The sequence below is a fragment of the Megalobrama amblycephala genome, linkage group LG23, assembly GCF_018812025.1.
Source record: "Megalobrama amblycephala isolate DHTTF-2021 linkage group LG23, ASM1881202v1, whole genome shotgun sequence".
In the NCBI taxonomy this organism is placed as follows: Eukaryota; Metazoa; Chordata; class Actinopteri; order Cypriniformes; family Xenocyprididae; genus Megalobrama; species Megalobrama amblycephala.
In genome coordinates, this window is record NC_063066.1 from 26,572,346 (window position 1) to 26,598,610 (window position 26,265).

At 38.4% G+C, this 26,265-nt stretch overlaps 1 protein-coding gene across 1 annotated transcript in view; it reads left to right on the top strand.

Annotated features, from left to right (window-relative positions):
• ctnna1 (catenin (cadherin-associated protein), alpha 1) overlaps nt 1-26,265 on the top strand; it is a 111,039-nt gene that overhangs the window by 75,345 nt on the left and 9,429 nt on the right. Inside the window, exons 10-16 of the mRNA XM_048176235.1 lie at nt 2,367-2,459; nt 2,757-2,913; nt 6,494-6,694; nt 9,366-9,517; nt 14,489-14,599; nt 16,974-17,155; nt 19,710-19,815. Coding sequence (XP_048032192.1) covers nt 2,367-2,459; nt 2,757-2,913; nt 6,494-6,694; nt 9,366-9,517; nt 14,489-14,599; nt 16,974-17,155; nt 19,710-19,815 — 1,002 coding nt within the window. The remainder of the gene's footprint in view (nt 1-2,366; nt 2,460-2,756; nt 2,914-6,493; nt 6,695-9,365; nt 9,518-14,488; nt 14,600-16,973; nt 17,156-19,709; nt 19,816-26,265) is intronic.

Below are 26,265 nucleotides of genomic sequence, written 5' to 3' on the forward strand. Positions count from 1 at the left end.
CTATTTGAAACAAAAAAAAATTGTGATTCTCAATTTATTCAGAATTGTGCAGCTGTAATTTATACCATTTCATTTTGATCAATACGTTGCCTCAAAAACTAAAACAAGACAGAAGAGAAACTGTGAATATGATAGACATTGAGTTGAATGAAAACTTTGAAGGCCTATCATATCATTTAGAGCAATAAATATACATTTTCAGTTCGGTGTCACATAATGTTGAGGCACTGAACTCATTACGTGAGTCATGCTAATGGAACTACATAGACTCTCTGTATATAAAGACTGTGATTTTTCTTCAGGAACCTAAATTGCTGTTGTCGTGAATTTTTTTTTATTTTTTTTGCTCCGAATCTAGAAGAGCACACATTTCCAGTTTATCTGTGTGGGAAGATCTACCAATCAGTGTGATAGGACTCATAATATACCTGAACAGGAAATGAGAATCAGCTCACAATTAACTTTTGTTCCTCATCCTCATTTTGCTTGTTGGTTAGCTGCAAATGTGACCTGCAGAAGTCCTCAGTGAAGTTGTTTTTCAATTCCTTGTTTTGAGTTTTTGCAACACCCGAGTGTATCCGCTCTGCTGCGTGCTGTATGTGGACAAACTCACTTCTCCATTGACCCAGCGGTACCACAGAGGGGTGAAAACCATCTGCACTGATAGGATGTTGCTGAAAGAAAGAACAACCTCAGGAAGAGGATCAGTCCTTGAATGGAAATGACTCTAAAATTATGCAGAGCTGCAAGCTATTGATTGACATTTTTGCAGGTCAAGCTAGTTAGTGTTAGACTTAAATCAGAGATGCTATTAAAATGCCTTTCTTTCTTTCTTTCTTTCTTTCTTTCTTTCTTTCTTTCTTTCTTTCTTTCTTTCTTTCTTTCTTTCTTTCTTTCTTTCTTTCTTTCTTTCTTTCTTTCTTTCTTTCTTTCTTTCTTTCTTTCTTTCTTTCTTTCTTTCTTTCTTTCTTTCTTTCTTTCTTTCTTTCTTTCTTTCTTTCTTTCTTTCTTTCTTTCTTTCTTTCTTTCTTTCTTTCTTTCTTTCTTTCTTTCTTTCTTTCTTTCTCATGCTGACAGAAGTCTAGTGTTAACTGCTTTGCTCTTAGACACCATGGGTAATGGTCAAGGATTTCTCCTCATGGGTATCAAATCAGCAGACGTCTTGTTGCAATCTGACAGAGTGGCCAATAGATATGCAGTTGAGTGGCCCTCAGGACATATTTCCATCAGATGCTTCATGTCAAGTCGAGTGAATATCATGGTGACTGTATTAACAAAAGGTGTGCTTCAGATTCTACCCTGGCCATTGGAGACCCCCTTCCCCCAGCTACTGTAGAGTCTAGTCGGATGAGATTTTAGCCACTAAAGGCTATTGCACATACTGAAGTGCTCCTTGTTCAAACTGTTGGCATGTATACATGTTTTTAATGCTTGAGTAGTGTGTTTGCTAATGGCACCCTGCTGCTTGAGAGATTCCCAGTATGGTGCTTGAGGGAGGGAGAGAGAGCGCGACTGTGGTACTCCTGTAGTCAGTGGGGCGTTTTCTGTGACTACGCTGAGCTCTGTTCACATTTACACTTCACTTATGTTCTGGATTTCCCATTCCTGGCACAGCCAATTCTCGCACATTACGATAAGGTAGAGTAACTCCAAGCAGTCCCACTAAACAAATATGAGTGAAACTCCTCAGTAACATTTAATTAAAATGACTCTCGCCTTAAGTAATGAAGCTACTCGACAACGTGCTGTGCTTATTTCACTTTGTGCCAGTGCTTGCGCAGCCAGAGCTAGGCAGCAGGACCCTAAAATTCTAATTTCTTGCTTCAAAAAATTGGCCGCAAATAACATCTGTTTGCAAAGAATGTTGGTAAGGAGAGAGATTTGTGGGTCAAAATGACAATTTACTCTATAACACTATGAACATTGGCAACAGGCAGTGGGTTTGCTTACCTCAGCACTCTGGATTTCAGCAGCTTGTGGAGTTTCTGAAAGTGTCAGGAATATTTGCCTCTCTCACTTTCCTGAGGTAACAGCAGCCTGGCAGAATGGTGATTTAATCATCTCCAGGAACCACTCCCTGATGCTGTCAGCCATCATCTTGTGAATTATATGAAATATATTCCCCATGTGGGGAGACGACCAGACCTCAATTTCAGGCTTTGCTTTTGTTTTGCCTTAATCCTCTGGGGCACTTTTTTCTTGTGGTATTATTTTACCATTTTATCAAATAATCAGATCAACAGCTGACAGCATGTGTGTGTTAAATTAAAACTGTTTGTATGAGGGAGGGAAAACTTTTTTTTTTTTCTTTTTCATTTGCTGTTCATTTATCATGTCATAAAAAGCTGCATTATTTTCTTTTGTAGGTAGCTAACCTTGCATGCTCCATCTCCAACAATGAGGAGGGAGTGAAGTTGGTGCGGATGGCAGCTTCCCAGCTGGAAACACTGTGCCCTCAGGTACGCAGCATTTCACCGATGCCCCTGTGGCACGTCCAGTCTGCCCTCACTCAACTGCTCAACTGCTTTGACATCTTTTTAATCCGAGCTCCAATTACTCTTCCTTCATCCTGAGGCTTTGACCTATCTTTCCATCAAAATAAACATGGCTTAATCTCGATCTTAATCTTAAACAATTGTACTGTGTTTTGGATGGGGGAGGATGGGCTCAGATAATTAATCTGCATATGTGCAGCCGTGTTTTTGGTTCTCTTACGTCTTAGAAGCGGATTAATGGGTTGTTTATGGTAATTGCAGGTGATTAATGCAGCCTTGGCCCTGGCTGCCAAGCCTAACAGCAAGGTGGCCCAGGATAACATGGATTTGTTTAAGGACCAGTGGGAGAAACAGGTGCGAGTGCTTACTGACGCAGTGGATGACATCACTTCTATTGACGACTTCCTCTGCGTGTCTGGTAAGCCAGTGATACAAAGTGTACAGCTAGATCTTGGCTCTTACACAATGATTTGTTCACCCAAAAAAAATAAAATTCTGTTATTTACTCACCCTCATGTCGTTCCAAACCCGTAAGACAGGGATGGGCAACTTCAGTCCTGGAGGGCCACTGCCCAGCAGAGTTTAGCTCCAACCCTAATCAAACACACCTGAACCAGCTAATCAAGGTCTTCAGGATTAGTAGAAAGCTATAGAGGGTATTCGTCGACGTCACTTTCCCGCCGAAAACGCGCTCCATCAGCTGGACTGAGTGGCAAAAGAACCTGCTGCGTGACTGGATTTAGTAGAGGAAAATGCGAGTAAAACTAACGAATTACACTAAAGGTTGGAATTGAATGTGTTCCTTACAACTTGTCAAATAAAACTAATCCATGGATATCGACATGCAGCCAGGAGTCGTGTTTCATGACATTTACATGTGCCTGATTTCGACGGTGGGGAAATACATAAAGCAAATCTGCATGTGAATATCTTATATAACTACAATATAGCTAGGTTTAAATCCGCGTAATCACTTATATCAATGTTATATCGTCATATTGTCCAGCCCTAAAACATATATATAGTTTTATAGTATAGTTTTTGTCAGTGTTGTTTATTTAAAAACACACAATTATGCAGAATATAAGATCGAAAATATTTAATTGATGAGTTGTCAACATAATATATAACAATACAATATATATGGTATGATTTTACCTCAAAATCCAACATTTTGACACAAAATGATAACTGCAAATCCATGTTTCTCTGCCTGGAGTTCAGATCTTTCTGTGAATTGCAGTGATCCATTTCCTTTTTTCTGTTGCTTTCTGATTTTTTTTTTTTTTTTTAAATATATGCCTTAGGTTTTGTGTCAAAGCTATTTGTACAGTCAATCACAAAGCTCTTTTCCGTTTTGGATGTGTTTTGTGTGTTTTTCGCGACATTCACGCTGAAAACCAATGCTGCCGCTCAGTCTTTTGCCTCTCAGTGGACGTGACCGCAGCCGTAACGGTCGACGGTGACGTCACTTGCATACCCTCTATAGGCAAGTGAGTTTTTATCAGGGATGGAGATAAACTCTGCAGGACACTGGCCCTCCAGGACCGGAGTTGCCCATCCCTGCCATAAGACTTCCGTTCCTCTATTCCATTCCATTCCATTCATCAGGAAACAAAGATAATGTAATCTGATTTCTGTCCACTCATTGACAATCCATTGTCAGTCCATGCAACTACAAATTTGATGCTTTAAAAAGTTCATGAAGAGATTGTAAAACTAATCCATATGAACTGAGCAGTTTAGTACAAATTTTCTGAAAGATACAATTGCTTTATATGCTGATTAAAAAATGGTAAACGGAATTTTACCATTAAAAAATGGTAGACGGAAGCTCAAGTATGATTCTAGTGTGTTACGCTGCATGTTCTCATGCATCAAGCAAGTACGGTTGAGCTTCTGTTTATGTTCACTGATCAATGTTTATGTGTAAATAAAACCCTATATTCAATCTGGTCATCATATAAAGCAATCCAGTTTCTTCAGAAAATTTGGACTAAATGACTCGATTCACGTGGATTAGTTTTATGATCTCTTTATCAACTTTTTGAAATGTCAAAATGGTAGTTGCATGGACTGTCAATGGAGGGACAGAAAACATTACATTTAAAATATCTTCATTTGTGTTTTGAAGATGAACAAATGTTTTATGTGTTTGAAAGGGCATGAGGTTGAGTGATGACTTTTTTCATTTTTGGGTGAACTAACCCTTTAAAGTGATGGTTTACCTACAAATGAAAACTATACTCATCTGCTCTACCCTTGTGACTATATATAAGAGATGCTTAGCAGAATGTTCATGCTGCTGTTTTACTTACAATAAAAGCATAAAGTGAATATTTGCTTTCACACTCCCCAATAACAGAAGCACCAATGCATTCAAATAAATTGAAATAATCTTCTTATCTGGCATAGCTCTCGTATCTATTTTGCACTTCCAAATTCACTACTGTTCAAAAGTGACACTTGCCAAAACTTCCATTATAATCAGTGGCACTCTTACTCTACATAATGAATCTCTTACTGTTTTACATCATGTTTGCATTGTTAGTTATGGTGAAAGCATTTCATGAGATTGCAGAAATTGCGTTGCAATGACGAGATCACTGCATTCATGCGATTAACAGACTGTCTATCATTTTGTCAATGCTCATCACTGCAACCTTCCATGTGATGGGAATGGATCTAAATATAATGCAATAATCAACACTTTTTCACAATTTGTTAATTTTGACAGCTGTAATTGGAAAAATGTAGTAAAAGTATTCGAGAGGATTCCACATGTGATACTTATTTTTCATGTGCAATGATGTCAGCCAATCACAGCAGTGGGTGTTAACACTGAAGTCTCACAGCAGACACACCCCTTCAAACAGAGTGCTCAAATCAGAGGGCTAAAATCAGGGTAGAAAATAGCCATTTATTTCTAAATTGACAGTTTTTTGATGTAAAAATCATATTAACATTATAAGTGCACCTCAGGAAGCATAAAATAAAGTTCGTGACCCCTTTAAAATACCTTTTTTATATATATTTTAAAATGGAATTTATATGGCAAATCTGAATTTGCAGTAGCCATTGATATGCCATTATATGCTCTTTCAGTCTTCAGTGTCACATGATCCTTTAGAAATCATTATAATATGCTGATCAATGTTGAAAACAGTTGTGCTGCTTAATTCTTTTGTGGAAACAATTATTATTATTTTTAATGTTTTTTTTGAATGGAAAGTTCAAGTAACAGCATTTATTTGAAATGGAAATCTTTTGTTACAGTATGCATGTCTCTTACTGTCACTTTTGATTTAATGCATCTTCACTGAATAGTATTAATTCCTTTCACTTCATACATTTCATTTGTAAAAGTGTTTTAAACACCCTTTCTGACAAAGTAGCTAGACTGTTTTCAACCTGCTCTGAATGATAGACTGATTGACTCCTGTCTGTTTGTACCAGACCCATAATAGCCTCATGCAGAAGAGATGAAAAGCATTTACACCTACATATCTTATCAGGAAATGATGACACAGGCCAATCATGGACTGTTCAGTGGCCATGTTTAAAGAAGTTTGTTACGTTTTCGGGAGCAGGCAAAAGCACTTGTCATCTCTCTCTGTGGAATTGTCATTCTTTTGTGTATGTTAAAGACTCACTAGCCAGCTATCAGACTTGGCCTTTAAGAGTTATTGTTGAGATGTAGGCTGACTGACTGCCTTCACCTCCACTCAAGGACGGATTACAGTTTACCATGTTGATTTGCAGTTCCCAGATACCCATTACTAAACTGTCTGAGTGTGTGTTTAATCTTTTTTCATCCGCCCTTGTGGTTCCTGCTAATGTTCTTAAGTCAGGGACAATGTAAATACAGCATGAAGGATGAGGATTTCCTGTCTTCATGCTTTGCATTGTGGTTAGCACTCTATAGATTCTCCAGTGCTGTCTCCTTTATTTATTTTAAACATGGCCTTCTCTCTGAATTTTTTTTCTTTTTGCTTTAGAAAATCACATTCTGGAGGATGTTAACAAGTGTGTCATCGCCCTGCAAGAGAAGGATGTTGACGGGCTTGATCGCACTGCTGGAGCCATTCGAGGTAGAGCTGCCCGTGTGGTCCATGTGGTCACATCTGAGATGGACAACTATGAACCTGGGGTCTACACTGAGAAGGTTCTGGAAGCTACCAAGCTTCTCACTGATACAGGTATAAACCAGAACATTATATATCTGAAATAATTTGTGTTTTGCAGTAAATGTCTGTAGCTACAACAAATGTTTATATAAAAATAGAAAAATAAACCGTAATCTGTTTTGAATTATTGGATTTAGTTTAGCCTTTTACAGTTTGTAACGTGTTATTGGGCACAAGTGAGTTTTTCTCCTTTATAAAATGATGGAAAAGGCAATATGTATCAATATTTAATTCAACTAAATTAGTACAACTAAAATATCCCTAATTTTAGGCTGTTTACAATTGCTGTATTTGTTGCAATAATATAAATGTTATTTTATCAGCATCTAGCAGCTGCTTCGAACATGCTTCATCCAATCGGAACTTAGTCAGAACTATTCACTTAATATTATTTTTTGGTGATGGTGCTTGTCTACATGTGATTAATTTCTATTTAAAATCCATTGTTCTTGTTTAATATCTGAAAATGCTGCACAGGCATCCAAAAATAGCGCTGCTGCCATCTGGGCCAGAATTTCCTTGAGTAGGTTTGTAGGGTGTTTGTACAAGAGTGCTGATTTTAAAATAAAAGTAACTTTGTCTACCTTTCTCACAAGGTAGTATAACATGGCCATGCCTCTGGTGGCCAAAAAATGCTGTCTAGATAGGCAGTTCACTAGCTTTTGAGACAATGCCTGTGACCTGTATCTAAGCTTTATTGGGAAGATGAAACATACTTTTTTTTTCTGGTAGTTAAACATAAAATTGCTTTCATGTGCAGTTACATAATAGCATTCAGGTGTCTTCAGGAACCTTTTTAAGACTGAAATCACAGAGATGGTTCATTCCTCTGGGACACGGCATACAATTTTCCCGTTGGTTTGAGGACTTTCTCTTGGGAAATGCTATGTCACATTTTGTGTACTCTGTTCAGCTTTGCACTAAAACAAATAGCTGGGACATACAGGCAAAGAGGAGGATGTTATATCACTAAAGATTGCTTTAATTACTGTAAAACCAGGAACACACCAAGCCTACTTTTGACTATCGGGCAACATCAGGCCATTTTTCAGCGACACCGTCGGGTCTTTTTTGACCGATTCAACACGTAAAATTGGCATTGGGCCGTCGGTGTGAGAGAGAACTTTTAGCGAAAAGTTATGAAAACGAGAAAGTCATGACGGCACAGACATAAGGCTGTTCTAATTTTACATATTACCTGAGCATTCCACTGCGCGAATATTTTCATAATAACATGAGCGTAGTGGAATAAAGAACGTCATCAGCATGATTGATATTCAAAATGGTAAGCAAGCGCTGCTTTATGGTTTGTATACCTGCAGTCTTAGTTTTACTTTCCCTTTTGAATGAAGAATATATCTGCTTAAATAGAGAGTTATCTCCTTTACACAAGTATGAGAATGTGCGTGCTAGTTGAGTCACCTGTAGTCCTTTTGGTGTGTTCAAGCACAGATTTGTTTTTCCCCTGATGTAGACGATGAAAGGCGACAACACAGTCGGCTTTCAACGGCGCTAGTTCTTTGGCGTCAGTTTGGTGTGTCCCTACCCTTAGACCTCGTACCCATAAGCCTAGAGGCTTACCGAAAACCTCTTGCTCATGCAAATTTCCAAATCCAAATATAAATTTTTTCCTAACATCTTTCCATTCAATCTCTTCCTCACGGTCCTAACAGTACTCCCTAGTGCAGTCTTAAATTGTGAATGAGAATGAGTATTAATGTAGATGTGTTCAGCACCTATGGGGGGAAGTATCATTACTTTATGGCTGAGAGGTGGTGTGTAGCTGGTAGGCCGGCTTCACGAAGTGGTTGAGCAAACTGCTATAGTTCATGCTGAATCAGGTGAATCGCTCAATCAAATTTTATGAGGTTTTGGTCTCAGATGGTCTAGTATGACTGTATCCCCAGCTTACGTTCAGCCCAAAATTTGGCAGTAAATGCCATAGAGGAAGGAACCATATTCTAGCCATGAAAGCTTTTTGCAATCACCACCCGAATCCAGTTAAATTTTTAAACTGCCTATCTGTTTGTTTGGTTTACTGCTTTAAAGAAAAAGAAAAAAAAAATCATTTGGTTCCTTAAGCTATAACTCTCACTAAAACTCTGAGTGTGCGCAACACAAACTAACACCGCGGTTAATGTTATTAAATATCCTCTGCAATTAAATGGGTAAATTTCATCCACAAAACCAAGGAAGCACCCCTCAAAGGGTTTCTGGTTCTATGGTTCCCATAGCCTTTGAATGCACAGAGCATTTGTGTGGCTTTAAGGTCTTGCTGCCACCTGTCTTGTGATTGATTCATATAAGGGTGCCTCTGGATCAAGTGTACTCATCTGCCGTTCTTGCAGTCAAGTAAAGCCTGATTAAAAGTTGCCCTGAGCAGTCATTAAAATCCAGCAACACAGCCACCATGAATTTCTGCGTCTGCTCAGCTCTGTTTCAGGCGTTCCAAGTTAGATTAAGGGGAAAGTGTCGATTCAATTCAAATCTAATTTGAATTATATATTTCTACAGGCACAATGTCTTGATTGAATTGTACTTCAGCTCACTCATATTTGCTAAGTTGAAACAGAATTGTTTCCAGCAAAATTAATCAGTTTTTTTTTTTTTCCTTTTAGTATGCTGCTAAGTGTTTTTGACCTTGCTGTTTGTCCTTTCTCCGTGTGTGTTTGTACGTTTACAGTGATGCCACGTTTCACTGAGCAGGTAGAGGCAGCCGTGGAGGCTCTCAGTGCCAACCCAGGCCAGCCAGTGGATGAGAACGAGTTCATTGATGCTTCACGTCTGGTATATGATGGCGTGAGGGACATCAGGAAGGCGGTGCTTATGATCAGGGTGAGCAGAAGCCTTTAAATAGAAAAGGGAAGATTCTTTTTCAATGATTTAAAAGTTTTATCCAGAAAAATTCTCATCCTCCTGTTGTTGTGAACTTGTTTTCTTTCTCATGTCAAACACTAAAGCAGAAAGTAGGTAGAACATGTAAGCTGTTCTTTTCTGTATCATAAAGGGCAGATTATCACAAAAATTGCACCAAAAACACACAATAATGGTCAACATGACTGAATTTAATGTTTGTTATTTTTGTGCTTTTAAAGCTTGACAGTATGTTCGCCATTCATTTTATACTAAATGGAAAAGATCAGCTTGGGTATTCTGCCTAACCTCTGATATTTAATTGAAGGAGTACAATGTTGGAATGATATGATTGTAAGTAAATGAACATTTTGGGATTAATTTTTACACTTGTTCTTTAGGAGAGCAGTTAGAGTTTTTTTATTACCTTATTTAGCTATGTTAACCACACATGTTGCCAGTACACTCTGAAGTTTGGCTTTCCATGTGTTTTTCAGCACTCTTAGTGAGAGCTTGTAATATATTGAGGTAAACTCCAATTAGGTATTTTGTTCTGTGAGGATATAACTAAGAATAATACTGCTCTTAGACCCTAGTGATTGGGTGAGAGAAAAACTGAAAAGCCAAGCCTGGTGCGCAGATATGTGCCGCCTTATTAGAAACTAATGGTGAATTTGTTTTGGGCAAGTGGTAACCTAATTGAACAGATTTCCCTCTCCATGTGCACTATTACCGGAGCTGTAGTTGTCTGAGGGTTAATGGTCTTTCCCTGAGCTAAACTGTAACATTGGACAGATGGTTGCTAGCTTGCAGTGAAGCGTTAGCTAACAGTCTGACAATGAGCAGACAACAGTCCGCTCCCGCCGTGCAGGGAAACACACATAGCCTCAACTCCACTTCACCAAAGCACGGAGCAACTAAGTTAAAGGCATTAATTAAGGCAAATTTCGTCTTTCCTAGTTTCAGACTAACGAGTTTTCAATTAATTGCAAAGATAATGTACACTGAATTTGAATAATTGGCTCATGAGGATGTGTTAGAATGTATTAGCGCCTTTAGTTAAAGAGTGAAGAGAGCGGTCACGACCTGGATAATGAAGCCAGAGTAGCATACGATTAAAAAGCCTCTAAAGATTGGACATAGACGCACTTGTATATTTGCTATTGATGATTGTGATCGCATTGTATTTCTTTGTAGCCATTGTACGTGCGCACTTTGATTGAATACATCAACCGACCCTCTTTTTTCAAATGTCAGGTAGCAAGACAATTCGCATTGACTCACTAGTTTGATGCAGATGAAACTATCTGACTCGTACTGAAATTTTCATTAATAAAAGAGGGTTTGAATTAGAATACACATAAAATTAGATGGGGGATCCATTATGCTGTATTTGCATTCTAATATGTAATTGATTTTTTTTAGAAAGGGGATTTAATTAGCATTTTCCCTTTTATTTTCAAATCCTAGGAGAGCTGTAGTGCCTAATTCATTTTCCACTCCAGACATCCTCCTCTAGTTATCTAGATTGATTCAATGGTTAAAACAAAAGACGCTCTGGCAGACAGGATCTACTGGTTGTTGGTTTAACATGAGAGTTGAACATGCCCTCGATGCTGAAACGCTTCGTCGAAAGGAGAGGTGTGGTCTTTGCTATCTTGTTTTGTTCCTTTCTGACTGTATAGTTTTTTATTTAAACGCTTCAGGGACCTTGTTCTAAGACGAGTCGTCCGAACCGATAAGAAAACCACCCAAAGGTCTGGCGATCACAGAGGTTTGTTAGAGAGCACTGTTTTAATACACCCTGCAGACATTGAGATAGCACGGAAGAAAAAATTTTACTTTAATGTTTGACTTAAAGTTGCTTCCCTCTACACGCACGCCATGTCAAGCTTACATGTTTAGACAGAACTTGAGCGCTAGCTAATCAGCCAACACTAGTGCCCAGTGGGCATCAACCTCTCTGCCGCACGAGAACTCTTCGATCTGAAGAGACAAGTGTGCAACTTGGGCTACTTAAGATGGACAGAGTCTTTAACCTCGATAAGTACTGCACTCGCAGTCCTCGCCGGCCGGCCGTCACCTAATATTTGACAGGCAGGCAGCCCTCGACTCCTCTGTTGAGGGGATGTCACTGGTACTAATGGCCCTTCCATAGCACAGATCCTCATATCTGCTGAGCGGTTACTGTAGCCTGCAAAGGCACCTCAACTTACCTACACTGCTTCAGGCGTCTCAGGCTGTTTATTCAAATGCCTGCTCACTACTGCCCTAGTTTATAGATGTGATGCATTCTCTTGGATAGCAAGGTAGATATTTTTGAGCTGTTTGCGGTTCCTAACGCTCGGTACCTGGTAAATCTACACTAGCGACCGGGGATGTGCCAAATTTAGAATTCCCAGAATTGGCTTCCTTTCAGTTCATGTTGGGATTTGATTTTAATTGGCGGCAACATGCGTGAAGTTGAATTGGAGTTGACAGAGGAATTTACTGAATTGAAATTCAACACCCGTAATGCATTTTTGGAAATGAAGTGTTGTTCTACCCTGGTCAACAAAGTTAATTTATTAAATGTCATAAAATATATAAACTAAATACAAATTTCAATAGAAGCTTTTACACTAAAATTTAGGGAACAAAAGTTAGGGATCAGCAAGATTTTATAATATCTTTGAAAAGTCTCTTTTATTCACCCAGGCTGCATTTATTTGATCAAACTACAGTATGTGAAATGTGAAATATTATTACAAATTAAAGTCACATTTCTATTCTGATATTCTAAAATGTAATTTATTCTTCTGATGGCAAAGCTGAATTTTCAGCATCATTACTCCAGTCTTCAGTGTGACATGATCCTTCAGAAATCATTCTAATATGCTGATTTGGTGGTCAAGAAATGATTGTGCTGTTTAATATTTGTGGAAACTGTGATACTTTTTCCAGAATTCTTTGAATAGACAGTTCAAAAGAACAGCATTTGTTTGAAATAGAAATCTTTTGTAACATTTATAAACCTTTACCTTAGCTTTTAAATAAAATTCAATGCATCCTTGCTGTATTAATTTTTTGAAAACGTTTTGAAAGGTAGTCTCTCTACCTATTTTTGTTCTCTCTTTCGCTGTATGTGTCGTTTTATCGTTCTCTGTCCTAAAGACCTACAACCCTTTTTAACAAACATAAAAAATATTTAAATCAAGGATTTCTCAAAACTGGCATTCACGTTTGTCATGCTTTTCTAGTTAAATAGAATTTAATACATTTTCGTTCAACTTCCTTGCATTTAATTTCAAGAATTGAATAAATTTAAAAGGCATTTTCAATTGAATGGTGCACAACCCTGCTAGTGACAAGAAGTAGTTTAAAATTTTAGCATTGTTACCCTAAAATCTATTTTATGCTTCAGTGTGATTCTCCAGATACAATGCATTTATGGAATAAACCTGGGCACTAGCAAACACATCTCGTTGACACCTGGACTGACTTTGTTTGGCCTGTGTGGTGTTTTGATGTCATCTTCAGCAGTCAGTGTTTTGGGATGCATGAGGTGTCTATTATTGGAGCAGCTGCTTCTTGAGCCAGTCAGAATCTCCTCATAAATGGATTGTACAGACAGTTGGATAAGCACGGCTTGCAGTACTGGCGAAATAATACATCCGTATCTTCTCAAATCTCGTCCTTTCTCCCATCAAGCTGAAATGCGTTTTCTTGTCAGTGAGGGTTCTTCCCCCCTGCCACCCCTCCCCATTCTCCACCATTTCCCTCTGCAAACAGGTCCCTCTGCTCGCAAGTGCATACTAATAGAGCAGTAGAGTTATAAGAGGCATGTTTGGCATTCAGTGCAGGGATTAGAGAGAAAGAGAGTTAGTTTAGTTCAGTACAGGGAAAACGTGGCATACCTGCTGCAATGGTGCACCAGATCATTCCGTTTCTCTTTACAGCAGACTAGTAGAGACGTGTTACTGTTAAAACTTCCAGCATTACAGTTTACTCTATTACAGCATTACTCTAAAATTGCATAGGCATATATATATATATATATATATATATATAATATAATATAATATAATATAATATAATATAATATAATATTATATATATATATATATATATATATATATATATATATATATATATATATATATATATATATATATATATATAAAATCTTTTTTTTTTCCCCATGCATAGGCTGCTTGCTAAGGAAAGTGTCACTATTACTATTGCTCATACTTGGGTGTTGGTTTATTCAAATCCCTTAAGTATTATACTTCAACACATGACTTTTTGATTCATTGAAGGACATACTGTCTATCAGGCCACATATCAATGTGCTAAAAACCACTAAAGCAAGGGTCTCAAACTCAAATTGGCTGGGGGCCGTTGCTGTGATTGACACCTCATAGGAGGGCCGTTTTAACATTCAAGCGCAAAATTTCTGAAAATGTACTTTCCTTTGCATTATTTCTTAATTTCTTCAGATTTCATTATTAAAATATGTTTGCCATACTTAAATGTAAACAGCAATGTCTCTATCATTGTTACATACAGTATTAGTTTTTAAATTAGTGCAAATATTTTCCCTTACTTTATTTACTGCACTAAAGCAACCTCTTGGCAAAGGCAATCATCCAAATCTTGCTAGTACTAACATTTTATTTGTCTTTGTGTATTTGACCATTTTATCGACATTATAAGAGACGTATTAGAGAGGACAGGAAATAATGTGGAGCACATGGCTAAATGTATCAGAGCCTATGCGTTAACCATTGGACCATAGCCCTGATGGGCAGCAATTATTACTTATTTACAAATGCGTTTAGGGTTTCTACTTTCCCATGGAAGACTACTACTAATAAGCATTTGCCATAGATCATAAATGACTTGAGTTGTTGAAAGAGCTTGCTAACTCTCCGTTTCTCTCCCCATCCCTACCCTTTTCTTCTCCCCTGGCAGACCCCAGAAGAACTGGACGACTCGGACTTTGAGACAGAAGACTTTGATTCTCGCAGCAGGACCAGCGTGCAGACAGAAGACGATCAGCTCATCGCTGGACAGAGCGCTCGGGTGAGAGATTGTGCTTTTGTAGTTTACATCAGAGCTTTGGTTTCATGGCTTGCCAGGAGCCACTTAGGGATGTCAGAAGGTGTCAAACTTGATCCTAAAATTACAAGAGGATTAGATCCCTTTGTACATACTTGGATGGAATCTGTCCAGGGACATACTAATTTCCATTTTTTTCAGTGTTTCTGTAATAAAACTTTATCACAGTCCATTTACAGAGTTGTAGACAGCATTGCAAGGTGCTAAATGTTCTACTCACAGGTCAGATTTGCAGCATCACGGCCAAATCCACTTTTGCTTCACTGTTTAACTCTAATAGCACAGAAACTCTGAATCAGTGTTTTTAAGATTCTGTACTGATTTCGTGTCAACAGCACTCCTGATGTTGCCACCAGCGAAACAGACATCAAACCTCGCCCCCTCTCTACCTCCATTCCTCCTCTCTCTCTCTTTCTCTCACTCTCACCCCCTCCCTTCACATCCTCCTCTGTTGCCTTGGTAATGCTTATGAAAATCCATCCTGACATAGCTGGAAGGAACAGTGAAAAAAAAAAAAAAAAAAAAAAAAAAAAAAAATATATATATATATATATATATATATATATATATATATATATATATATATATATATATATATATATTTTATTATTATTATTATTATTATTATTATTATTATTATTATGTTTTTAGTTTGAATATATTCTGTAGTCCACAGCTGTGGTGATGGTAGACACTGCAGATGATTGGCATCCTGTTTTCTTTTTTAAATTCAGCGTTGTGAGAAAAATAACGGGAACGAAGTTGTGTTTGGGGATCTTGTTAGTGAGAGTGCCAGCTTTTCCTGTGAGCACTTCTTTTGAGTTCCTGATAACAATTTGTGTGACAGCACAAATGGAAGAGAAATATGTGGCCCAAAAATGTTTAAAATAATTTTTTACAAATTTTGCATTTCCTATTGTCAGTTACAATTGTTCCTGGTATTGTAAGGCTGTCATCTATTCATATTTACATCTGTTGTGCAGGTCGCATATTCTTTGTTCCCCAAGCTCGAGTGAATATAATTACAGACCTCTCACACTCCTTTTCCTTACAGTGATGTAAGCATGTTGATGAAAACTAAAAAATAACAGAAAAATATTCAGCCCTTATTGTCTAGGGGATGGCAGGAGACTTAAAGAGCTCAAAACTTGAACAGAAAGCTCTTGTTAAAGATAAAAGCGTTGCAGAAGACTTACAATTTCCATTGAATCTTGTTGCTGGGGAAGCGAGTTGTATTTTTGTTTAGAGAGTTGTAGAAAACAGGCCAATGGAGGTTGTGCTTGAGTGAGAATGTGATTATATAAGTCTGTAATCACTGTCCAGCCTCCTGTTCCACCCCCAAGAGGCTTTTGATTTAGTCCCCAGCTCCAGTGGGAATCCCAGTCAGTCAGCTAATGCACCAATGTATGCCACGAGTGTGCCGGTGCTCCAAATTTAAAGAGAAAATTAAGTTTACGAGGCCGAAAAATAAAATTCTTATTGAGAACTTGCAAGAAAGGTTTATCTCAATTAACGTGGTCTGAATTTTTCATAATCATTTTTCAGTCTGTCCTAACCAGGTGTGATGCAGCATGCATCACACCTAATACAGTAAAGACAGTAATGTGAAATATTACTATAATTTTAAGCAACAGTTTTCTTTTTATTTTCAGTAGTCTTCAGTCACATGATCCTTCAGAAATCATTCTAATATGCTGATTTGGTATCAAGAAACATTTCTTAATATCATCAATGTTGAAAAAATGTTGCAACAATATTTTTGTGGAAACTTTTTTTTTTATATATATAACATTTTAAATGCTTTTACTGTCACTTTTTATCAATAATGTGGCTTATGGAAAAATGTCAGAATTACATGAACAAAAAAGCTTGTTGCTATATATCGCACCTGGTTAGCACACTCACTGTTATTTAATTAAAAATGTTTTTACAGGTTCTCATGCTCTTTTTCAGTTGATCCTTGTGTTGTATGCAGTGGCACATATTCAATAGAAAGCATTGCTCAGCATAGTTCTAAAAGGTTGTGAACCTTTTACAGAATTAGAGGAATGTTTCATAGCCCATACGCCACCAGCCAAAGCTATAAAACCTCTCCTGCTCGCCCAGGCCGGGCCGGTCATGCAAGAAATGAGAGAGGGAGCAAGAGAGGAGGGAAGGACAAAGGAAGGTGTAAGAGAGAGGCAAAGAAAGGAGCAGGAAGGGGGATTGAAGATCAATTTTCTTTTTTAATTGCATATCCTTTGTCATCTCTTTTCCTCATTAACAGTTGTAGATCAGCATATTGTGAGCAAATTTATGCACGGTTTGTTATATATGAGCTTCTCTGTGGAATTGGCAGGCCATCATGGCTCAGCTACCCCAGGAGCAGAAGGCGAAGATTGCAGAGCAGGTGGCCAGTTTCCAGGAGGAGAAGAGCAAGCTGGACGCTGAGGTGTCCAAGTGGGATGACAGCGGAAATGACATCATCGTTTTGGCCAAGCAGATGTGCATGATCATGATGGAGATGACAGACTTCACCAGGTGAGCGCAAACCACAATCTTCCCTGCTCGACTGCCTGTCAAAAACCACACTCGCGCACACACACACACCTCTTTTAAACTCAACTCAATAGACCTCTCTGGCCATGCACTGCTGCTCCGGTTTCACTGCGCCCTGGCTCAGTGCTTCAGCTTTATATAGGTTTGTATGGCAGTTTGCATTGGCAATGAAATGTGCACTAGCGTTTTTAAAGGAAAAACTTTTCCAGTATTGAAAGAGAGACAGGCGAAATCTGTTTTTTATACCTAATTTCCCCTGTCATTTACCTAAATCGGCCATCAATTAGTAAGGTCTAATATTAACTGAGACAAGCACTCGGTTCCATCTCATGGAATCTTTTTTCCCTCTCAGTGGAAGCAAATGAGCTGTGGGCTTTTTTTCCATGGGCTTTTTACCTGCCTCATTTGCCTTGCCTCTTTTTCTTTCCATCATACTTGATCCCAAAAGAAAGGGAAAGAAATCCTTTGCTGTCTTAAAAAAAATTGATTTAAAAACAAAGGGCAGGAGCTGCTAGCACAAGAAAAGCTCACCTGAATTCCTCCCCTGTATGCTGACAGAATCAGGGAAAGGGTCATTTTAGGTGTGACAGCACGCTCGTGGGCCGCACACCTGAGAGTGACTGCCATCTGCTCTCCCAGAGGACACTCTGTGTGTGTGACAGAGTGATAGAAAATGTCTTGGTCTATCGCTTCTCCCTGCCTTTGCTAACCAAGACCCCTTTTTAAAATGGATCATGCTGAGGACACCATTTGCCAATATTGCACACATTGTAAGGACTGTAGGATGGCTGTCACTCAACCTTATCTGGAAAACCTGGGAAAAAGCAGCTTTGTTTGCCTCTTCCTCCTGTTCAAGAACATGTCTCCATTCCTCCCCAGATCAAAAAGTTATATATTTATGTTCATTAAAATGTAAAACTATTAAAGCTGTTTGTTTTATTATTTTTTTAATTTATTGTTTTGCTCCCTAAACATATAGTGTGTGTATTTATTTGAGGTTTTCTGTTTTAGGCAGGAGAATCGTATCATTTCTCGCCAGGTGATATGGAGACGCTCATACCTCTTGTTGAAGGCCCCCAGAAATCTGTCATTGTCTTAAGTAAAAAGCAACAAGGCTGTAGTACATCTGTCAGATTTAGTGGCATTTGCATGAAAAATGGCAATCGGTGCTGATGTGTCACCTGCAGAAATGTGCTGAGTGAAGGTCTCGGCAAGTTAATTCAGTCCACGCCCCAAATTATTGCCCCTCGACCTTGAATGGGTACACAGTCCCATGAAGGTTAATGCTATAAAGAGGAAATTGATTTCGGGAGCCTTTATCCGGCCTCAATATCTGCAGAGAAGTGGCTTGCTACCAATTCTGCTTATGTCCCTTTCTGCTCATGAATAAAGCATGCGTCGCCTGGATTCGTGTCACATATTTTGGAGCCACCTGTCTGTGCATGCTGTGGTCCAGTGCTTGAGCTGCTATATGACACACACACAGACACACACACACACACAATATTGCACTACCCCCATCTGGAACCAGTATCAGTGGCTAATTCATGGGCACTCAGTCAGATTTGCATATCTGAGTGTGGGATTGTCAAGTGAGATGCAGTCTCCCTTGTTCGAGAGTCACCTTGTAGTGACCACCCTCTCACCTAGGGCGGCTTATGGGTGGGCCATCACCAAAGCAACATCAAAATAACCTGTCCTTTGTGTTTCAAAATGTTTGAAGTATTGGTCGCTCTTTGTGGGGTGCATTTTCTTTTTGAGATATTGTCTCTGGTGAATTCCTGTGACTGTTTTGATGGATGCAATGCTGCCAGGAGGACCCTGTCTGAACGGTGCAGAAAGAGAGAGAACCGCAATGGGGAGGGGTGAGTGTAGAGGAAGAGCAAAAACACAAAATTCCATCTGTTGTGGGTTGGATTGTTCAGTTTAGCCTGAAGAGAGCAGCTTTGAATCCAGGTTGTGCCACTTGCCAACTGTGCCCCGCAGTCCCTTGTGGGCACACAGAACTGGCAAATGACCGGATCGTAGCCGGGGAGCTGCGAGGGGTGGGCTGAGATGGCACACTGGGATGGATGAGGCCAATACCATTAAATGAACTGTAGTGACATTGACCCCAGGAAGCTGACCAGACATCACAGAAATGGGTGGGAGCTGCTGCTAGCTCACGCCATCTGTCTTGTCTGCCCAATTCTCATTCATTCTTACCCCCCTCGAAGTCTTCAGGCTACTAGTGAATGGAAGTGTGTTGGAGGGGGATGTTCCTCCTTAATGAGATTAATCAATTGGAAGCAAACTGATCTTGTCTTTCCCAAAAAGCCTTTTTCATGCTGTGCTGTTCCTGAGCGCGAGGCTGTGAAACAAGCCTGCTTCTTTTTTTTTTCTTTAGCCTTGTCAATATGACCAGCCATTCTTATGTCAAACGTGTTGACGTCTTGACGTGCATCATCCATGCTCGCACATACTCGCTAGCGCATGTCACACGAGACTGCACACAGAACAGTAACTGTGAATGAAACTGCTATCTTTTTTTCTCCAGGGGGAAAGGACCACTCAAAAACACCTCTGATGTGATTAGTGCTGCGAAGAAAATTGCTGAAGCCGGATCAAGAATGGACAAGCTGGGCCGCGCTATTGCGGATCAAGTAAGTTGAACTCTCACAAGTCTTTTGCAGGAAAAAACATGATCATCTCTTGGTGAATTATCCATGCTCATGTGTTTTACTTAAGGATCTTAATCCTTATAAAGCACTACAGTGAAACGCAACAGTGCATAATTTATCTCCCAGCCAACTCATATCCCTGGCTTTTTTCCATCACCTTTCGAAAATTGCGACACAGAACGTGATGGTAAAGACAGCGCTATGGGTCTGTAAATTCAATCCCCATAGTCCGACACTTATTTTCCTGGAAAGCTGCTCTTATTCCTTAAGCTGAGTGACAATGACAGGTTCACAGGCTTCATGAAAATAATATGGGAACATTTCCAGTAAACATCAAACCGCCGTATGTGCTGCAAGGGTTCTTTCAGATTTTTCTTGTCTTCTCAATAGTGCAGTTGAAAGGGATATTGTGAGCTCGGGAAGGGGGTTTTGCATAGCAGACTCATCACCCATCACTCATCCCTCCTCGAAGGCCTCTCCTCTCAGTTTGTCATTTAATTAAAAGAGTGTGTCACGCTGTGCTAACATCACCGTGCAGCATGCAGACTACCAGTTGACAGGCCAATAGCACTCGTAGTGTGTGTTTTTAAGAACTACAAGACATTTTTACACTTTGTACTGTTACACTAAAGGGTTAGCGCAGAGAAAAGTTAAAGGGATAGTTCACCCAAAAATGAAAATTATCCCATGATTTACTCACCCTAAAGCCATCCTTGGTGAATATGTCTATCTTCTTTGACAAACACAATCGGAGACGTATTTAAAAATATCCCGGGGGGCCTGTTTTGTACGCATCGATTTGCGGCGGAAGAGTAACCCCTGACCCGACACATGATGCAATGACGAACGCAGAAGCGTAGAGGATGGAGCAAAACGAAACACCGGTCATGAATTATGATTCTAAAACGAGAAATTGTAAAGAGAAACGTTTAGAGGATTTCGATATAAGAGAAGAGGAGCTTGAGTTTGTTGCACAGTCCTATTTGTTTAAACCACGAGAGGCATCTAAGCTTACACTACTCCTACATCCTGCGTAATACATTGCTTCAGGGATACTCATTTGGAGCAAGTTGACTTGTGCAGTGTGTGTACAGTCATCTGGCAGAAGCTGGCTATTTTAATTTATAAAGTTTTAAATATGGATATTTTTCTTACAAAACCCATCGCCTTCACTTCAGAAGGCCTTTTAATAGGCCTTTTAAATGTTATTTAAATAAAATTAACCACCTGGAGCTGTATGGACTATATTTATGATGGATGGATGCATTTTTTTTTTTGGGCTTCAAAACAGGCCCCCTGTTCACTACCATTATAAAGCTTGGTAGAGCAAGGATATTTTTAAATATAACACCGATTGTGTTCGTCTGAAAGAAGATAGTCATATACACCTAGGATGGCTTGAGGGTGAGTAAATCATGGGATAATTTTCATTTTTGGGTGAACTATCCCTTTAATTTCTTGAGTTCATGCATTTGTGGCAAGCACGTTTCGCCCATGCAGCACAGTGCAGCACCTAGGGAGGGATTGTAAAGATATGCGCAGTTATCCTATTTGCCGCATGGCTGTTAATTAGACATGCCTATAAACATCTGCAGTGTGCTTTCAAAAAGATTTCTTTAACATAATCTTGCATAATAAGCAGCCTTCATGCAAACTAAAGCTCTGCACTTTTAATATTTTATTTAGATTGCACTTTGATCCGACGTGAAGCAGCTCCACTTTTCAAGTGTGTAGTAATGCTACCTGCGCTGACCCAATTGGAGAGGAATACTAAATGTCCAGTTCAGAGACGGTGAAAGCTTTCATAGACAGCCACATCCCGCAATGTCTTTGATGTTGCTCATTCAGTGCCGTGAATACAATGATATCCTCTGCAGAAAACAGATGGGTACTGTGCAGGTGCTTGTGTGTCTGTGGATGTGTTTGCTTTTCTGCACACACTGGCACATAAATGAAAATGCATTATGTTCTGTAAATGTTGTTGATTATACTGAACCCACCAATTTGTTGAGTAATAGGATTGATTTGAGTGTAGGACGCATTTAAAATGAACTTCGCCACACGTGCCAATATCAGTCATGATGAAAATTCACCATGCCGTATTTTTTGGCCATATTTTTCTTATTTTTGTTAAATTTTTGTTAAATTTTATATACAAATAAATTGTACTTCTGCTTCTAATAATAATAATAATAGACAGACTTTATTCCATATTATTATATTACACTTTACTATTTGAATATGTAATTTAATAATTATTGAATATAAAATGACATAATGACTAGTGCTGTGCGATATTGGGGAAAAAAAAAGCGATACCTTTTTAAAAAATACGATATTCGATATGCGATACGATATTGCTTTAGGTGTTTAAAATCAATTTAAATTATTTAAAAATATTTTAAAAATGTAGTAACCAATATAATGTGTTTCACATTCTTTCTGGGAAAAGAAATAATCACTGCAACTTCTGAAAGTGACCAGAAGTTTTTTTTTTAGCATTACTTATGTCACATCTGACACAAAAAAAAAAAAAAAAAATATTGTGCCAATATTTAAAACTCTTTGCTCGATAATATAGTTATATCAACCTAAATCTTAAAATCAAGAACATCCAGATAAACAAAAACACCTAAAAACTAGAGGTAAATGATTAGTTATTTTTATTTTCTTTATTAAAAAAGAACTACAAACAATAGGACAAATACAATATGACAAATTCTTACTTGAAATATCATTCAAGTAAGAAACAATACAGAAACTGAATGATCAAATGTAAATCTAAAACACTGCATAGTCTTCACATGAATTAAATATACATTGATTCATAATAAAGCTACGAAGCGAAGACATTATTTAGTCAAGAGTAGTAAGTGAATTTCCCTTTCCCGCAGACAGCAGCAGGTTTACTGTATTAGCTGCTGTCCCTTTAAAACCTAATGTACGGCCACGAATCCTACTGAAACTCATCCGATTTCTTTCCCAACTGATATTTCGAGATTTTCGATATATCGTGCTGCCCTAATAATGACATTAAAGGTCCCGTTTTTCGTGGTTTTTTGAAGCTTTGATTGTGTTTATAGTGTGCAATATAACGTGTTCATGTTTCGCGTGTAAAAAAACACAGTATTTTTCACATAATTTACTTATCTGTATACCGCTGTTTCCACTGTCATAAAAACGGGCTGATGACTTCCTTGTTCTATGAAGTCCCTCCTTCAGAAATACGTAACGAGTTCTGATTGTGCCAGCGGTTCCTATGTTGTGATTCGACAGCAGTTTAGCGCATCTTGCCCGGAAAGGTCACGCCTCTTACCATAACGTGGAGATGCACGCGCTCAGTGTTATTGTAAACATGTCTTTTTATTTATACTCTAACAACAACATTACACACTAACTAAAGTTTGAAACATGGGATCACGAAGAACGGGACCTTTAATTAATTAGAGATGCATCGATGTATCGGACGATTTTTGCTCAATTTACAACCATCGGCATATCGGCTATAGCATGAAAAAGACAAATCGATGGTTTATTAATTGTGTGAAGGCACTGAGCTGTATAATGTCTGTTGCATAATCCTAGCACTGCTGTCTACACTTTAATGTTAATCAAATAACAAAAGACAAAAAAAATCACACACTATTCTATCATAAGTGTAGCGGACCCCATCTGAATGATGGCCATCTGAATCTCTCTACACAAAAGTGAACAGATTTTTGTTCATTATGCTGTGAGAGTGAATACTATGTGCATTAATAAACTAAGTGCATTGATTGTGGGAGAAAATGTGTCTGTCCGAGTGCGACCCCTCCTGCTTTTAAACAGGTGTGAGCAACTCCAGACGGCTGGAGCCCAGTCCCGAATGGTCCCCCCTCCTCTTGTCCTGCCTACGAATAGAGGAATTGAGGGCAGTAGGTGAAGAAAAAATGAAAGGAAAGAGGGATGTGAAGCCTCATATGAGACCTGAATCCATTAAGTGTGATTCGTCTTTAATTAGCAGAGTAATTACCAGGTGGCAGCATGTTTTTATATATTTTTTTTTATATATATATATATATATATATATATATATATATATATATATATATATATATATATATATATATATATATATATATATATAATATGCAAACTATATTTGGACTGCTCCTCACACCTTCTTGTGCAGACGAGGCTGCCAGAGGCTAACTGTTGAAAAATGAACAAAGGGAAGCAGTTCCTTATACAGAGGGATGAATCATCAGATTCAGAGGAGCCTGCGGAGGGATGGAAAGCAAATAATCATGGCACTCCTCCCCCCCCACTCTCTGTCCTTCTTGCTCTTTTTGTCATATCAAAGCCCTGCCACAGAATACACAGTGGTGGGCTATAGCATCACTCCTGTCTGCTTGTCTAGTTTGTCATGTACTTTTGTTACATCTGAGATTGCCAACAGACACCATAGCAGAGCCGCCATGTGTTGATAGGCCAAAAATATCTGTAGAAAGTTGAATATGCCAAAAAAAAAAAAAAGAGGATTCTTTAGAAACCTTGCACAGGTAAACAGGATGAAACAGGATGTGGGGAAAATGATATGAAAAAAAAAATGTTGAAAGCATGAATTGTGTTGCATAACTCTCTTCTAGCTGACAAAATGCGTCCTAGCTGCAAACTTAAACCTAACTATTCAAAATAAGGATGTGACAACACACTCCTCTGCATCTGGAGGCCACCCAAGGACGCAAACAAGACAGCGATACTAAAGCGGATAGTGTGGGTGATCAGTAATGAGTATAGAGAGGCCTTTTACAAAAAATGGATCTTGTTTGAGAATCAGGCTTTCTGAATCCATCTTGTAACATCTAGCTGTTGAATGAGGACAGTTTTTGGATCATTGCAGAGAGCTGCCAGAAATGTTCGGGCAGGTTTAATAATCACTTAAATGGCTGTAACAGAGCTCGATTAAAGTTTAAAGAAATGAGTGTAGTGCATAGATGAGGAGGATGCAGGATTTAGGTCATTGCCACACAAAGGTCTGCACTGCAGTTTATTAAGAATTTACGAGCAGATTCTGCAGGGGCAACTTCTGAGTATTTCGTCTGAGCTCAGTACTGAGCAAATAATGCAGTGTAATTGAGATTTATAATGTAAATGTGTGAGCCACCACACTGCCCATAAATATTCTGCCCTACATGCACGCACATGAAGGCATGAAACCGCCACACACGAACATGATCGCGCAACACCAGGTTTGAATATTTTAGCGAGGCAGAACCTGCGGGCAGCAGCACGTGTGCTTTATCCCAATGATGTATACCGACATACATAGTTTTCCAATTTACATTCAATCAGGGAAGATTTATGGTGATCCATAGGCACCACCACAGGTTGGATTAATCCCAGTTCTGGCCCCTGGCTGCTTAATGGTGACAGGCCTGTAAATTTCCCTCTCTACAGTAGAAGAGCAAAAAACAACAACAAAAAAAAAAAATCAAGAAGCCATCCCACAGATTCTCAACTCAGCACTTCAAGGGTTGGTACCTTACATGAACACCAGTCTAAGCGCTTGGTTTTGTGGCATAATGTTGATTATTAGCAGTGCTCATTTTCATTGGGTAATTTAATCATATTTTTAACATTTTGCATTTAAAATGCCTTGCAGAAGTATTTTTTTCAAAGGTATTCAGACCTTTAGCCAGTTTTCACATTTTACTCAATTACAGGAGCTACATAGAAATAATTAATTTTTTTTTTTTTTTTTTTTTTTTTTGTTAAGAAATGTTTTTAAACTGAAATGTGCAGGTTTTTTTTTTTTTTTTTTTTTTTTTTTTTTTCTTCAGTATTCAGTGTTGTAGCAGCTGTAAATTTGCACAGAAAAACAATTTCTACAATTTTCTTTCTGCCTATGAATAATTACGGTAGCTACAACATTTCCTTAAAATCCCCAAAGTTAGGAATATCCAGGTTTCCTATAGTCATGGAATGAGTGAAGTTATCCAAAACACTTTTTTTTTTTTTTTTTTTTTTTTTTTTTTTGGTAAAAGATTTATCTGCTCTTGCAAGCCATAGTGTTTGATTTGTGAATGAAATGTGAAATGTTCATAGTTGAGTTTTTTCAGTCGGTTAGTCTTCACAAATTAGTTTGTGATTCATTAACAAATTGGTCTGAATCTCAATTCTTTTTTAAAAAAATCCTTATTCTGTGATATTAGAGGTCATTGGGAAATCGTTGGTTAAAAATAGCAATTTGAAGGATTGCTGAAGAGAAAAAAAACTAGAGGGAGTAAGAGAGAGAGAAACAAATCTATAAGTTAAAGTGTTCAAAAGTCTATTCAAAGCTCTCAGTGGACACTGTTGTTTCTAGGAAAAGTTGTCCATCACACTTTGGTCTGCTGAAAAAAGACTTGCGAGAAAGTTAATTTTTCAAGCAGGACAGTGACCCAGACGTGA